Source organism: Manis javanica, chromosome 7 (assembly GCF_040802235.1).
Source record: "Manis javanica isolate MJ-LG chromosome 7, MJ_LKY, whole genome shotgun sequence".
NCBI classification, from domain to species: domain Eukaryota; kingdom Metazoa; phylum Chordata; class Mammalia; order Pholidota; family Manidae; genus Manis; species Manis javanica.
In genome coordinates this window covers 34144169-34160052 of record NC_133162.1, presented here as the reverse complement: position 1 = coordinate 34160052, position 15884 = coordinate 34144169, and the positions used below count along the sequence as shown (strand labels likewise).

General features: G+C 39.2%; 1 protein-coding gene across 3 annotated transcripts in view; it reads left to right on the top strand.

The window, feature by feature from the left end:
* Window positions 1-2238: 2238 nt before the first annotated feature.
* EXOC6 (exocyst complex component 6) overlaps window positions 2239-15884 on the top strand; it is a 278392-nt gene continuing 264746 nt past the window's right edge. For 2 of the 3 annotated variants that reach the window (XM_073240691.1, XM_073240690.1), the window contains exon 1: window positions 2239-2358. In XM_073240691.1, the coding sequence (XP_073096792.1) occupies window positions 2273-2358 (86 nt within the window). In that variant the 5' untranslated portion in view covers window positions 2239-2272. The remainder of the gene's footprint in view (window positions 2359-15884) is intronic. The other variant, XM_037015771.2, reaches the window with a different exon arrangement.

The window sequence follows — 15884 nt, the reverse complement described above, 5'->3', positions numbered from 1 at the left end:
ATGGTCTCCTGGTCATTCAATCTGTGTTGACTTCCGGCAGGAAATGGCTCTCAAGGAAAGTTTTGAATAAAAGGAAGATGCTGGTTAGCCAGGGGAAACAGGAAGTTGTTGCCTATGACTTATACAGTTTGAATAAAGTAAGAGGCAGAGAGAAAATTCACTTACTAGAAGTGGGAATTGCCGAGAGAGTGAGTGGGGGCAGTGGAAGAGGGATGGGAAAGCTGAGGAGCAGAGGGAGGCAACCAGGTCAATAGGTTGGGAGACCTTGAGTCTCTCAGTGAGGCTGGCTGTGCTGGAAGAGGATGCCTGCTCTGTGCTGTGCTGTGTAGTAGAAACAGCATGCAGTAATGAGTCACTGTTATTGTGGTTTAATCATGCCACTTTGTAGCATAGCCTTATAGTATTTAAAAAATACTCTATTTAAATTAATACGATTTTTTCACAATATATATTAAGAGCAATATGCCTAAAGTATAAAACCCCCTTGACTAAACGGAGACAACAGAAAAGTAAATGTGGCAGAATGTTAACAATTGATGGACCACATGAAGGGTATATGGTTGTTCATTGTATTCTTGTAATTCTTTTATAAGTCTGAAAATTTTTAAAGTTTGGCATATGTGGGGAGAAGAATCAATTTTTTAACTATGTGAGAGAAGAATCTACTTTTTATATGATATTCAGGGCTGGATGGGTTATCATGGATATATGTTCATGGGCACATGGTATTATCCATGACTGTGTCCTCTATGATGTAGTACAGTGATGACCAATGTCATCTCATAACCAGAGTGATTTCTCACCATGTATTTATACATCCTCAGATTCTGGTAAATCCAATGTGGAATTGTCAGATTTTTGCATTATTTGGACCAACATTTCCTCTCAAGGTGGAGGTAACTCTTAGCTTGTAGCTTTTGCTATCATTAATTTATTCATTTAATAAGCATTTCTTGAGCACCAACTCAAGAATATATACGGCAATGTGTTGTTATGGGGAATACAAATATGAGTCAAATAGATATTCTGCTCTTAAATAATCTTATAAATTTGTTAAACTAAAAACCATGTTCTAAATGACTTAAACACAAGATAGAAAATCATTGTTTTGTGTCAAGTCTTAAAGGAGGGCATCATCACTTCCTCTTGGGGGAAATGGCGTTAGTTTTGTTCCTAATACTTGTTCTATCCTGCCATGAGGGAAACTAGGGCTGAGATTTGAGGATCTTGGTGGTGTTGAAGTGATAAATCTGATAAAAGCTTAAAAAAAATGGGTTTATATGGAAGAATGTCATTACCTATTACTTTAAATACCCACTTTCTAGTACTGGGCAAGAAAGCATGAGGTTAAACTCAGAACTGAGGAAGATCTAGTGCAAATGGTAATGAGAAGTATGTGCCCATTTAATTTTTAGGCCTACTTGGAGCTGGCTGTAGGCCACATTTTCCTTTAATATTTTGGGCCTCTACTTCCTATGTTCTTTCTTCCTCTCAGCAACCAGTACCCTTAACATCCTGGCGTCTTTGTGCTTTCTCCCTCCCTATCAAAACCTGTTCTGCAGAAAAGATCTGGTAAACTCATTCACAGCGAGGCATATGTAACTGATAAGGATTAAAATCTAACTGCGCTAGGAGCATTTGTTTTAGAACAGGGGACAAAAGAAGGAATGGTTTTATAATGGAGGAACCACACAGAAGCGAGTAGGGTGGAGAAGTAAAGGAGATGGGGAACCAAGGAAGTAGCCCAGTGACCTCAAAATCATATCCTACAGGATGTTACATTTTTCCTGGACAAGCTACCTTCTTGGGTTTGTGGACAAGGGAATAGTTGCAGGAATAATTAGGAGCATAGTTTTATTATGTATTTAGCATAAACAATATTTAAAGTATGCGCTTTAAGAAGCCCATTGTATTTAATAACTTTTTGTAGTGTAATGTCTCTAATTCCTACCAAAGTTTGCAGTTACTATCTTTGAGAAACAAGTAAATAAATAGAGCAAGCATCAGGCAGGAACTTTCTGAACTGTGTCAAGGTTAATAATAAGTAAAATGTTATAAGTAGAGACAGGACAGCAACAGCTGTGCAACATTCTTGGAAGCAAGGATTTTGATAGCATGAAGTCACACAGTGAGCTCAGTTTTTGCTGCTACTTTGGGTGAACAGAGAACCCTTATAATAATTAGAAGGAAACCTACATTTCTTTTATAAATTACAATTGTTTCACACAAAAATATGATGTCTGCAGGTGGAAAATCAGGGGCATGTGGAGCAATGTTGGAAGAAGATCCAGATCAAACCTATGAGAATGTCTTGGCTGAGATTCAGTCATTCGAGCTGCCCATTGAGGCTACTTTAAGGTAGGGCTCCTTAATATTTTATTGTTTTCCTTTGTTGTGATAAAGTAATCTTATTCACTTCTTTTTATACTTTTTTCTATAGCAGAATAAAAGGTAATTTTTGAAAAATAGTTAAAATTCTTTCTGTATACACCTAATCTCAATGTTTTCTTGTTGTTAGAGAAATTACAGTAAATTAAAGAATCCATCTTTTTTTTGTGTTATATGTGTTTCCTGGTTCATCACTGCAAGGTTAAAAAATACAAATGATTTTGAAGTGATCAAAAAGGGACTCATGCCATCTTCAAATAGATATTCCATCTCATTTACCTGTGGTTTCAATTATTTTCTCTCAAATATTGTTTAGTGAAAAACATTGAGAACAATTAGACATATCAATGAAACCACTTTATATTCGGGTGGATATGAGTTCTGGGGGAAAAATGTAGAATGTTTGAAGTGTTTGCTGCTCTCTCAGGTGTTTGATGACCTCTCGGATACGTATTTTTTAAATTTTCACATAAGATTTAAAAATAGCTTCTTTGGTAATATGGGGATTAATTTGCATATTTCAAGAACAGGATTAAAATGAAAGACCACGTATCTTTGTGTTTAAAGGACAGGTTTTAAAATTTAATTCTTTCTGTCTGCCTGCCTGTATCTGACATCTGTCAATGTGGGAATGGGATGCAATCACCTAATGTGATAGGGACAGTCATTAAATATTTGTTGACTAATATTTGTAGATTAAGTGAGAAGATTTTTTTTTTTTGGTGTTGTTTCTTCATCCTCAGAAAGGTCCCAGGGCCAAATGCTTTGAGATCTACTACAGTTTAAATCTAAATAAAGGTGTCCCAAATATTTAAATTTGACTTTGCATTAAATATATTTTTAATTTCTTCAAAGGGCCTAAGACAGTGTTGGGGGCATAGCAAACTATCAATATTCATTAGTTGAGTCTTGGATTATGAATTATCAATATGTAGATGCAATTGCAAGCTAATTACAACTCTGTTATAACTGTTCCTTACATCCTCATGTTATCTGAGCTTCACAAACATCCCATGAAAGAGGGCATTCAATGCCTATCCAATAGGTAGAGGAAACCAGAGCTTTACTAATGGGAAACTCAGTTTTTGCCGTATCAAACATACTTTATACTGTGTCAGGACCTTCTAAAACATGTGCATTAGCCTGGTGGCTGGGTCAAGTCTAAAGGGGAACAAGAGAAGTGGGTAATGAGAGCCTCAGCCTGTGTTAGTTACAGGGGCCTCTGCTGCCAGTGTTGCGTCAGAGCCCTTGACCTTCAACCCCCCAACCCTCTCCACCTCTCCCCTGGTCTCACAACCCTGGCCACCATCTACAGACTTCATTTGTCCTTGGACCTATCCTCTCAGCTAGTCTTACTTGGTATTGGACCTGACTTGCTGCTCTGGTTCTTGGATATTTTCTACCTTTTGTTTTTAGGTCAAATATCCCCAATCATGTACCTGGTCTTCCTAAAGAACAAAATCATTGTAGGCATGGCAGTCACATTGCTTTCCCAGCATCACCTTCCAGAGTGGAGACAGCATGAATGCATGACCCAGGGCTGCCCTGTCACCACCACCAGTGGGCCTGGAATGCCCACTCTTAGCTTCCTGGTGGGTTACTAAACAAGGAGTAAGAGCCTTTCCCAAAGGCTACTGTTAAAGCAGCCCGATGTTATTGTGGAGAACAGACACAGAGCCCCCAACAAGCCTTCATCTTGGATGAAATTAGTTCTCCTACACTGTTGCTCTAATCACTGATTAGATGAAGACTTCTTAGGCTGGCATTTGATGCCTTTCTACACATTCCTGGTATGTCATTGACATTCCCAAGTCAACTGTTTTGTTCCATTGCTTTTATAGACCACATCATCTCATATGGTCAAATATCAGGGTTGGAAAATAAAGATAGAACTTCTGTTTGGCCAAACTAGACTATTTGACAGTATGAGATTTTCTTCCTCCTGTGCGCATGGTTCCTTTCCTTTATTGTTCTTCACTCTTACCTCTGCCTGCCAACACCCAATCTATCTTGCAAAGCACAGCCAAAATGCTCTTTCTTCTGGAAGGCCTCTCCTGATCCCCCAATCACAAGTGAATGCTCCTTCTTTTGAAGTCTCCAAAGAATCCAGGGCATTTATTCTGACTCACTTGGATGTGTGTGTGTGTGTGTGTGTGCTTGCATTGTATTACAATCATGCCCAAGCTAATGATTCCTGAGGGCAGAACATGTGTCTTACATCTTAATATCCTCTGCAGAATCTTCCATGGTGTCCAGCACATAGTAGCTAGATAAATATTTGTTGAATGTATTTGTATGAGCTTTTGTGTTAATGGGGACCTTGTGAGGCAGAAGAATATAGTCCAGAGAGAAAGTCATCATTTTGGGGAAGATGCTAAGGAGACAGAAGTATTTGAATAGCTACAAGCTGTAAAGGTGGAGAGGGTGGAAAGGGGTTAAGGGGTTTGGCTGGAGGCAGATTGGCCAGCAGGGCTGCAAAGGCCCTCCTGTGAAGCCCTGCCTGGAATGGACCGTGAGGGAAGGTTAGGACATTGAGAGGATGGGGCTGGGAATACAGGAAACATTCTCAGGGAAAGCCCTGTGCCATGAAATTTAGGTGGAGAGAACATCTGAGCTTTCTCCTACTTGTTTTTCCCCATCACAGAAGAAAGGCATTGCTTCAACAAACATTTTCTGTTGTAAAACCTTATTTTGTTAAAAATCTGTTGTTAACTCCTTCTCCCAGTCCACCTTGTTTTTCAGGTAGTGAATTTGAGGTGCCCTGCTCAAGGTCAGTGTTCGGATCAGGGTGAGGTGGAGTTTGCTTTTCTTTTATTTATTATATTTTTTATAAAGGTATCATTGATATACACTCTTATGAAGGTTTCACAAGAAAACAATGTGCTTACTACATTCACCCTTATTATTGAGTCCCTCCCCAGTACCCTATTGCAGTCACTGCCCATCAGTGTAGTAAGATGCCACAGAGTCCCTATTTGTCTTTTCTGAGCTATACTGTCTTCTCCGTGACCCCCCCACACACCATGTGCACCAATCATGATACCCCACAATCCCCTTTTCTCTCCCTCCCCACCCACCCTCCTCCACTCCTCCCCTTTGGTAAGCACTAGTTCTTTCTTAAAGTCTGTGAATCTGCTGCTATTTTGTTCCTTCAGTTTTTCTTCGTTGTTATACTCCACAAATGAGGGAAATCATTTGGTATTTGTCTGTCTCTGCCTAACTTATTTCACTGAATGTAATACCCTTTAGCTCCATCCATGTTGTTGCAAATAGTAGGATTTGTTTCTTTCTTATGGCTGAATAGCATTCCATTGTGTATATGTACCACATCATCTTTATCCATTCATCTACTGATGGGCACTTAGGTTGCTTCCATTTCTTGGCTATTGTAAATAGTGTTGCGAGAAACATAGAGGTGCATATGTCTTTTTGAATCTGAGAAGTTGTTTTCTTTGGGTAAATTCCTAGGAGTGGGACTCCCAGGAAAAATGGTATTTCTCTTTTTAGCTTTTTGAGGAAACTCCCTATTGCTTTCCACAATGTTTGAACTAGTTTACATTCCCACCAGCAGTGTAGGAGGGTTCCCTTTTCTATGCATCCTCGCCAGCATTTGTTGTTCCTAGTCTTTTATATGTTGGCCATCCTAACTGATATGAGGTGATATCTCACTGTGGTTTTAATTTGTATTTCCCCGATTATTAGTGATGTGGAGCATCTTTTCATGTGTCTATTGGCCATCTGAATTTCTTCCTTGGAGAAGTGTCTGTTCATATCTTCCACCCATTTTTTAATAGGGTGATTTGCTTTTTGGGTGTTGAGGCATGTGAGTTCTTTATATATTTCGGATGTTAATCCCTTGTTGGATATGTCATTTAAAAATATATTCTCCCATACTGTAGGATGCCTTTTTGTTCTGCTGATGGTGTCCTTTGCTGTACAGAAGGTTTTCAGCTTGATATAGTCCCATTTGTTCATGTTTTACTTTGTTTCCCTTTGGAGTTTGCTTTTCTAACAAGGTGAGCTCAGACAGCTCAGTGACTCAGAACTCAGAGATGGATTCTACTAATGTCACTTAAGAGTGACTCAACAGCTCTTCTTTTTCTTCTGCCCAAGGAGTGGTGAAGGGGTTCCTGAGACCAGGAGTCATGTCGCTGGGGATCATCAGTGGCTCTCTGTGTTGATTATGAATGCCCGGGCTGCATTCATACTTGGCTGCTCCCAGAGGCAGCTGCTCCCATGTGGTCCAGCCTGTGTCCTGCCTGACTCCCCCAGCGGGCCCTTGGGGTCACTCCTTTGGTCTTCTTTTTGTTTTGGTGGAAAAGTGAACAAGAATCAGATGATTCTGAGGACCTGTGTTTGTTTTCATATTCTATGTGTTCAATGGGACCATTACCCATAGCATTAAATTTAAAGAAGATATAGGTTCAGGGGAGAGCTGAGACAGTATACTTTTTCCATGGTTTATTTGTGTTGCCAATGAAATATCTGTTAAAGATGTCTTGGGCATCTCGGCCAATTGAATTGGGAAATAAAATTCTCATAGAAAATGGAATTTGATGTTAGCCCTGCAGATGGTGACTGAATTTAAGAGGAAAGGGAGACGTGTAAAGTGAGGCCTACCACTAGTGCCTGCATTGTCCTAGCCTGGCTTTGCTTTGGGCATTCAGAAATCTCCTGGCTCACCGAGCAGTGGGCCGGAACTCACCGGCAGGTGGGATCTGGGCTTAGTTTGGCTGCCCTAAATTTTCAGCTTTAGGCAGCACTGTTTTCATCACGTTACCACCATATGCTAATTTCCACCGAATTTTCTCATTCTCTTTAGGCTTTCAGTTTTCCACCCAGTCCCTCTCTGTGGCTTAGATATACCCAGCTCCTTGCCAGCTCCTCCCTTTGGTGGGTGGGCCTGTCCCTGGTAGGCTTATTGGCTGTTGGGGCCACATGAAAGGGAAGTACTAGTGCCAGCCTCTTTCAGCATTGCTGACTGCCTTCAACAAGGAGTGGTGAGTGGGTCTCAACTAGCATATCAATGTCAAGGCATTGGTAGTGGTTGTCTAAATCTCCTGCTGAGGGTCACTGTGATAAATTAGTGACAGCAGCTATGGTCTTAGGATAGGGCAGTAACTGTTCAAAACATTTACCATATTCACACTAGAACATCCTGCTGCCAAGTCTTACCCTGTAGACTGCTGCCAAGTCTGTACCCTGTACCCACCCTGGATCCTGACTCCAACCTGGATGTAGCCTGGATTCATGCCTCCTGGGGTCCTGCAGGTGTGTTACCTCTTAGGACAGGCTGTAAAGTCACAGCATGTCTGCACCAATTTGGGTTAGAAGTCACAGTGGGTTTTGTTGCTATAGCTGAGCCTGAAATAAGAAAGTCATGGACACGTTGAGGACACTGCAAAGTTAGTGGGAGGTAGAGAAAGGGGACACATCCAAAGAAAGCCCTGCAGAGGGCTGGGGAAAATAGGAGGAAAAGGGAATCGTACAAGATGACGTACCAGAAGAGATTTGTGAAATTGTTTTATGATAACATAATTGTTTTACGCTTGTATTCACAGACTCTCTTGGGCTCTTTTCCAAAAGCTGACCATGAAATTTTACCAGTTTAAGAGCAAACAGGATATTTCTTTGACTTTCATGTTTCTAGGAGTGAAGATAACATGCTTTTAGGATAGGACAGAAAGCATAAAAACAATACAAAACAAAACTAACCGCCTAAACTTTAAACACAAAAATACTTCGGATAATATGCTAAAAAATATAACTAGTTCAATTCAGCTATAGATATTCTAGAATGCTCTTGCTATTTATATCTTCATAAATGTATTCAATACGAATCTTCAGATTTGTATTAAATCTTACTCCATTAAGTATACTGATGAAATCAAAGGTCTAAGTTTCATTATTTGTTTGATTTTTGGCCTTAGTTTCTGAAACTATAAAGTGGGGATTATAATAAAACCTATCTCAAATGGCTAATTTATATGAAGTGCTTAGCACAATGCCTGCCTAGCACATTGTCGATGCTCAATGAATATTAGCTATAATTATTATGGTGTCTAATTTACATCTGGCATTATATTCCAGTATAATTTAATAAATATATACTTTAGAGTGTTGAAGTAAGCAAGCACTCACAACATCTTGAAATTCTGAGCAGTTGGAAATATTGAGGAATGTAAATTTTATTTTGATAGCATTCTATTCAGGGGAGAGAGGTATCTCTTTTTCAGAATCATATTTACTAATGCTTCTATTTTACACTAATGTAATATCATGACCTTCTTTACTCTGAAATGAGGGAGGTATAGTGTGTTACATGTTGTGGATATGAAATGGAGTCCCGAGAAACTGTTCAGAAATAAATGTGGGCCTAACCATAACTGAGCCCTGCCACATCTGCAGCACCTCAGGAAAGCTTGAGTCTCTCGTGAGCGTGGGCTATATAGTTGCCAAATTTTTTGCTGAACATTTAAATGGTACCATTAGCTGTTTGATCTTCAGTGAAACACTAGAGAAAAGTTAAAACACATTTTTATGTTTAGGAACCATGTGTTCCAACCAAGGAGACAGTTTTGTTTATTTAGCAGTTAAATGAATGGGCTCTGAAACCCGAAGGATGTGGGGTCAAATTTTGCCTCTATAATTAAGCATAGAACTATTGAAAGGATTGCATGAATTAGGCATGGAATGTATTTAATGTAATAACCTCATACATAGTAATGCTCATTCACCCATTCATTCACTCAGTAAATAAATATTTATGGAGCATCTACAAGTGGCAGACAGTGATCTAGGATATTCAATGGTTTTGCTGTTGATATAGCAAGGTCAGGACCTGGAAACTGCTCACAGGGAGCTTGTATTTTAGTGAAGGGGGCTAGAAATAAATAACAACAGCAAAAAAAGTGGTGATACATGTTATAAAAAATAATAAACAGGGTGAGGGTTGGGGAGGTCCAAGGATACTATTTTTCAGAGTGGCCAGGGAGCAAATGTCTGCTATTATTAGCATTCCTATATCCTTACATTGTATTAGTCACATTTTAAAACCCATTTTGCTGAGAGAAAAAAAAGAAAAATAGAACAAGTGAGAGGAGAGGGAGAAAGGGCAAGAGGCAATAAAGGAAAGCTAAGTGGGGCCAGAGTGAGGACAGAGTACACTGAACAGGATGAAGAATAAAAAAACTAACAATGAGGACAAGGAACGAAGAGGAGAGAGAAGAGAAAAACAGTGTTACAAGCTGGGGAAAAAGAGAAGGAAAGAAGGAGGATGGAACTCAGAGAAAATAATATTGTTCTTTAATTGCTCAGTGGACTTTAAAATGTTTTTCTAGTGGTTTTTTTAGGGCATTGTTCAGAGGGCAGGACTAGCAACATAATTTGCCAGACCCAAAGCAAAATGAAAATGCAGGCCCTCTTGTTCAAAAATTAAGAATTACGAGATGGTGATGGCAGAACGTTAAGCCAAGAGCAATTGAATATGTAATGCACTGATGAGCCAGCCCTGCCTCTTAGCCCAGAGCCTGGCACAGGGCAAGCATTCAATAAAAACAGCTGTTGAATGAACAGAGCTTGGGGGTAATTGCTCTTGAACTTCCCTGAGGACTGGTCCATATTTCAGAATTATTTATTTTACTTGGCGTCAATTTCAAATTTCCTTCTATTGTTCTCCACCATGGGGTCCAGATCTTTATGAAACAATAGATTCCTGGACATGATTTTATAGCAGGAATCCTGAGACATGGCAAGGCTTTATTCATACTCTCTTGCACTTACAGAGTATAGCCACTTGGGGTCACTGCACCAATAAGGCAGAAACTGGAGGAATGCCGTTGTCAAGACACCACCAGAGTGGCTAAAGGCACCAGGAAGGGTTGTTATTAGAGCCAGTGTTTAAAGCCTGCCTGTACTTTACATTTTGATACAGTTCAACAATTATGTAATGAGAGGGCTCGTAAACTCTTTAAGAAATATCTGAATGATATTAGCAAAATCTCGAGAACATGGCAATCAGGAAGCCGGTGATAAGGTTCCCAGAAGTAGGGAGGGGAATTTTTCTATAGAGGTGTGCCTCATGAAACGTGGTTTTACAACATTAAGCTTAAAATCAGAAGTATTTGTGTGTGGTTCATTTGTTTAACAACTATTAACTGGGCTGGGCAACAAATAGACATTTTCCCTGCTCCTGAAAGTGGAGACGGCATCCGCAATTTCTTTCCCACAGTATGTACGTCAAAGGAGGAGCAATGCCTCCGTGGATCAGGAAGAGGCGCTTGACTTAGAGGCGTTGACATCTCTGATGGCTTAATAAAGTGGATCTGGAACCCAGAGTCTAACCTAAAGGCATGGTCCATTGCCCCCTCTACAACAAGAAACAAATTTTAGGCAGTTTACACCCATCAAGCACTAAGAAAAAATGAGGTTCTGTTTCAGAGAACTCTGATACAAAATAAGGACCTTTTTAAAAAATTTTTATTTTGGTATCATTAATCTACAATTACATGAAGAACATTATGTTTATTAGGCTCCCCCCTTCACCAAGTCCCCTCCACATACCCCTTCACAGTCACTGCCCACCAGTGGAGTAAGATGCTGTAGAATCACTGCTTGCCTTCTCTGTGTTGTACAGCCCTCCCCATGACCCCTCCCATATTATACATGCTAATTGTAATGCCCCCTTTCTTTTGCCCCGCCCTTATCCCTCTCTTTCCACCCATCCTCCCCAGTCCCTTTCCTTTTGGTAACTGTTAGTCCATTCGTGGGTTCTGTGATTCTGCTGCTGTTTTGTTCCATCAGTTTTTCTTTGCTCTTATACTCCACATATGAGTGAAATCAGTTGGTACTTGTCTTTCTCTGCCTGGCTTATTTCACTGAGCATAATACCCTCTAGCTCCATCCATGTTGTTGCAAATGGTAGGATTTCTTTTCTTCTAATGGCTGAATAATATTCCATTGTGTATATGTATCACATCTTCTTTATCCAGTCATCTACTGATGGACAATTAGGTTGCTTCCATATCTTGGCTATTGTAAATAGTGCAGTGATAAACATAGGGGTGCATCTGTCTTTTTCAAACTGGAGTGCTGCATTCTTAGGGTAAATTCCTAGAAGTGGAATTCCTAGGTCAAATGGTATTTCTATTTTGAGCATTCTGAGGAACCTCCATACTGCTTTCCACAATGGTTGAACTAATTTACATTCCCACCAGCAGTGTAGGAGGGTTCCCCTTTCTCCACAACCTGGCCAACATTTGTTGTTGTTTGTCTTTTCGATGATGGTGATCCTTACTGGTGTGAGGTGATATCTCGTTGTGGTTTTAATTTGCTTTTCTCTGATGATAAGCGATGTGGAGCATCTTTTCATGTGTCTGTTGGCAATCTGAATTTCTTCTTTAGAGAACTGTCTATTCAGCTCCTATTCCCATTTTTTAATTGGATCATTTGTTCTTTGTTTGTTGAGGTGTGTGAGCTCTTTATATATTTTGGATGTCAGCCCTTTATCGGATCTGTCATTTACGAATATATTCTCCCATACTGTAGGATACCTTTTTGTTCTATTGATGGTGTCCTTTGCTGTACAGAAGCTTTTCAGCTTGATATAGTCCCACCTGTTCATTTTTGCTTTTGTTTCCCTTCCCCAGGGAGATATGTTCATGAAGAAGTCACTCATGTTTATGTCCATGAGATTTTTATTTTATTTTATGTTATTTTATTTATTTATTTTTTTTGAGAAGGCATCTCTCATAGTTTATTGATCAAATGGTTGTTAACAACAACAAAATTCTGTATAGGGGACTCAATGCACAATCATTAATCAACCCCAAGCCTAATTCTCAACAGTCTCCAATCTTCTGAAGCATAACAAACAAGTTCTTACATAGTGAATAAGTTCTTACATGGTGAACAGTGCAAGGGCAGTCCTATCACAGAAACTTTCAGTTTTGATCACGCATCATGAACTGTAAACAATCAAGTAGATATGATTATTTGTATGATTTTTATACTTGATTTATATGTGAATCCCACATTTCTCCCTTATTATTATTATTATTTTTTAAAATAAAATACATAAGTGGTAGGTAGATGCAAGATAAAGGTAGAAAACATAATTTAGTGCTGTAAGAGGGCAAATGTAGATGATCAGGTCTGTGCCTAAGGACTAAGTATTAATCCAAGGGCAACAAAACATCCATGGATGCAGAAGATTTCTCTCAAAACAGGGGGGCGGTGAGGTTCTAAGCCTCACCTCTGTTGATCCCCAATTTCTCACCTGATGGCCCCCCTGCGACTGTGCCTGTCTTAGGTTGTTCCTCCCTTGAGGAATCTTACCCGTCTCTGGCTAACCAGTCATCTTCCGGGGCCATACAGGGAAATGTAAAGTTGGTAAGTGAGAGAGAAGCAATATTGTTTGAAAAGATTAGCTTTTTTACTCCTTTGCAGATTTATGCCCTGTGGCTTCTATGCCCAGCATTTGTCTTGAGGTATCTTTACCACTTGGAAGAATTATGATACTTGGTAATTTTCAATATGAGGCACGAATTCTACTAGAGGGTTGTAATTAGGAAGGAAGAAGAAAAGCTATAGAAGTAGCAGATGTAAGAAAACATGGGAAGATTGATTATTTCTTTGGCATATCTTCTTGTAGAGTAACATAAACATGTATAGGTTTTAACAAACTACTAATTAAGTTGTGTATACACATTAACATAATAGGAATACAGCTACATAACAAAAGCAGACCTACAATTACCAGCCATATCCAGTGAAACCAAGAAAACCAGTTAGGTACCCTAGGCATTTGTGAAAACTTATCAATGATATGATGGATATTGTCTAACTGAATTTGAATAGTTTGAGGAAAATCTGACAAATTAAAACAACACATTCCTGGGAACTGTTTACATCCCATATGCTCTTTTAACAGTAGATAGTCTATAGTCGCACAATTTTGGAGCACTGCAACTTGCACTTCTCCTAATTCTTGGTTGAGTTCCAACAGTATAGATCCAGTCATATTTGTTGTTTTACTATATGCACAGGCCAGCTTAGACATCTCCTTTCTCATTCCAATGGCAAGTCCAGGAACTGGTGGGATGAATGCAGCTACAACTGCAACAGCACCAGGATCTTTGTTGAAGTTTTTTTGATGATCATCTTCTGGAATGACTCTTCCAGAGGCTATTGATGTTGGAAGTTCTTCATATCGTATCTTAAATTGTTTTCTGGGTAGCCAAATTAGGCTTTGATCCTCTGTATAGACACAAACAAACCCTTTGCCCACACTTTGATATGCCCTTTATACCATTGTGAAGAACCTATTAGAGATCACCACACAGGAACAGCTTTTTTTTTTTAAGAGAAAAGAATATTATCAGAAAACTGAACTTCCATAGCTGATCATCTGACACCCTTTAAAAGATCAAAATTAAGGATATGTAAAGCATGCATTACTCATTGATTTGCAGTTAGTTTTATCCTATCAGGGAGCAATTCCCCTTTTCTTTCTCTTTTTTTTCTTTTTTTTTTGTTATCATTAATCTACAATTATATGAAGAATATTATGTTTACTGGCTCTTCCCTACACCAAGTCTCCCCACAAATCCCATTACAGTCACTGTCCATCAGCATAGGAAAATGTTGTAGAATCACTACTTTTCTTCTCTGTGTTTCACAGCCCTCCTCTTTCTCCCACCCCCCACATTCTGCATGCTAAACATAACACCCCCTTTCTTCTTACCCCCCTAATCCCTCCCTACCCACTGATCCTCCCCAGTCGCTTTTCCTTTGGTACCTGTTAGTTCATTCTTGGGTTCTGTGATTCTGCTGCTGTTTTGTGCCTTCAGTTTTTCCTTTGTTGTTATACTCCACAGATGAGTGAAATCATTTGGTATTTGTCTTTCTCTGCTTGGCTTATTTCACTGAGCATAATACCCTCTAACTCCATCCATGCTGTTGCAAATGGTAGGATTTGTTTTCTTCTAATGGCTGAATAATATTCCATTGTGTATATGTACCACATCTTCTTTATCCAGTCATCTACTGATGGACACTTAGGTTGCTTCCAATTCTTGGCTATTGTAAATAGGGCTGCGATAAACACAGGGGTGCATCTGTCTTTTTAAAACTGGAGTGCTGCATTCTTAGGGTAAATTCCTAGAAGTGGAATTCCTGGGTCAAATGGTATTTCTATTTTGAGCATTCTGAGGAACCTCCATACTGCTTTCCACAATGATTGAACTAATTTACATTCCCACCAGCAGTGTAGGAGGGTTCCCCTTTCTCCACAACCTGCCCAACATTTGTTGTTGTTTGTCTTTTGGTTGGTAGCCATCCTTACTGGTGTGAGGTAATATCTCATTGTGGTCTTAATTTGCATTTCTCTGATAACTAGCGATGTGGAGCATCTTTTCATGTGTCTGTTGACCATCTGAATTTCTTTGTTGGAGAACTGTCTGTTCATTTCCTCTTCCCATTTTTTAATTGGATTATTTGTTTTTTGTTTGTTGAGGTGGGTAAACTCTTCATATATTTTGGATGTCAAGCCTTTATCGGACCTGTCATTTACAAATATATTCTCCCTACAAATACTGTAGGGTACCTTTTTGTTCTATTGATGGTATCTTTTGCTGTACAGAAGCTTTTCAGCTTAATATAGTCTCACTTGTTCATTTTTGCTTTTGCTTTCCTTGACAAGGGAGATATGTTCAAGAAGAGGTCACTTGTGTTTATGTCTAAGAGATGTTTGCCTATGTTTTTTTCTAAGAGTTTTATGGTTTCATGACTTACATTCAGGTCTTTATTCTATTTTAAATTTACTTTTTGTATGGGGTTAGACAATGGTCCAGTTTCATTCTCTTACATGTAGCTGTCCAGTTTTGCCAGCACCATCTGTTGAATAGACTATCATTTCCCCATTGTATGTTCATGGCTCCTTTATCAAATATTAATTGACCATATATAGTTGGGTTAATGTCTGGAGTCTCTAATCTGTTCCACTGGTCTGTGGCTCTGTTCTTGTGCCAGTACCAAATTGTCTTGATTACTATGGCTTTGTAGTAGAGCTTGAATTTGGGGAGTGAGATCCCCCCACTTTATTCTTCTTTCTCAGGATTGCTTTGGCTATTCGGAGTCTTTGGTGTTTCCATATGAATTTTTGAACTATTTGTTCCAGTTTATTGAAGAATGTTGCTGGTAATTTGAGAGGGATTGCATCAAATCTGTATATTGCTTTGGGCAGGATGGCCATTTTGACGATATTAATTCTTCCTAGCCAAGAGCATGGGATGAGTTTCCATTTGTTAGTGTCCCCTTTAATCTCTCTTAAGAGTGTCTTATAGTTTTCAGGGTATAGGTCTTTCACTTCTTTGGTTAGGTTTATTCCTAGGTATTTTATTCTTTTTGATGCAATTGTGAATGGAGTTGTTTTCCTGATTTCTCTTTCTATTGGTTCATAGTTTTTTTATTACTGCCTCATTTTTGTTGCTGGCAAT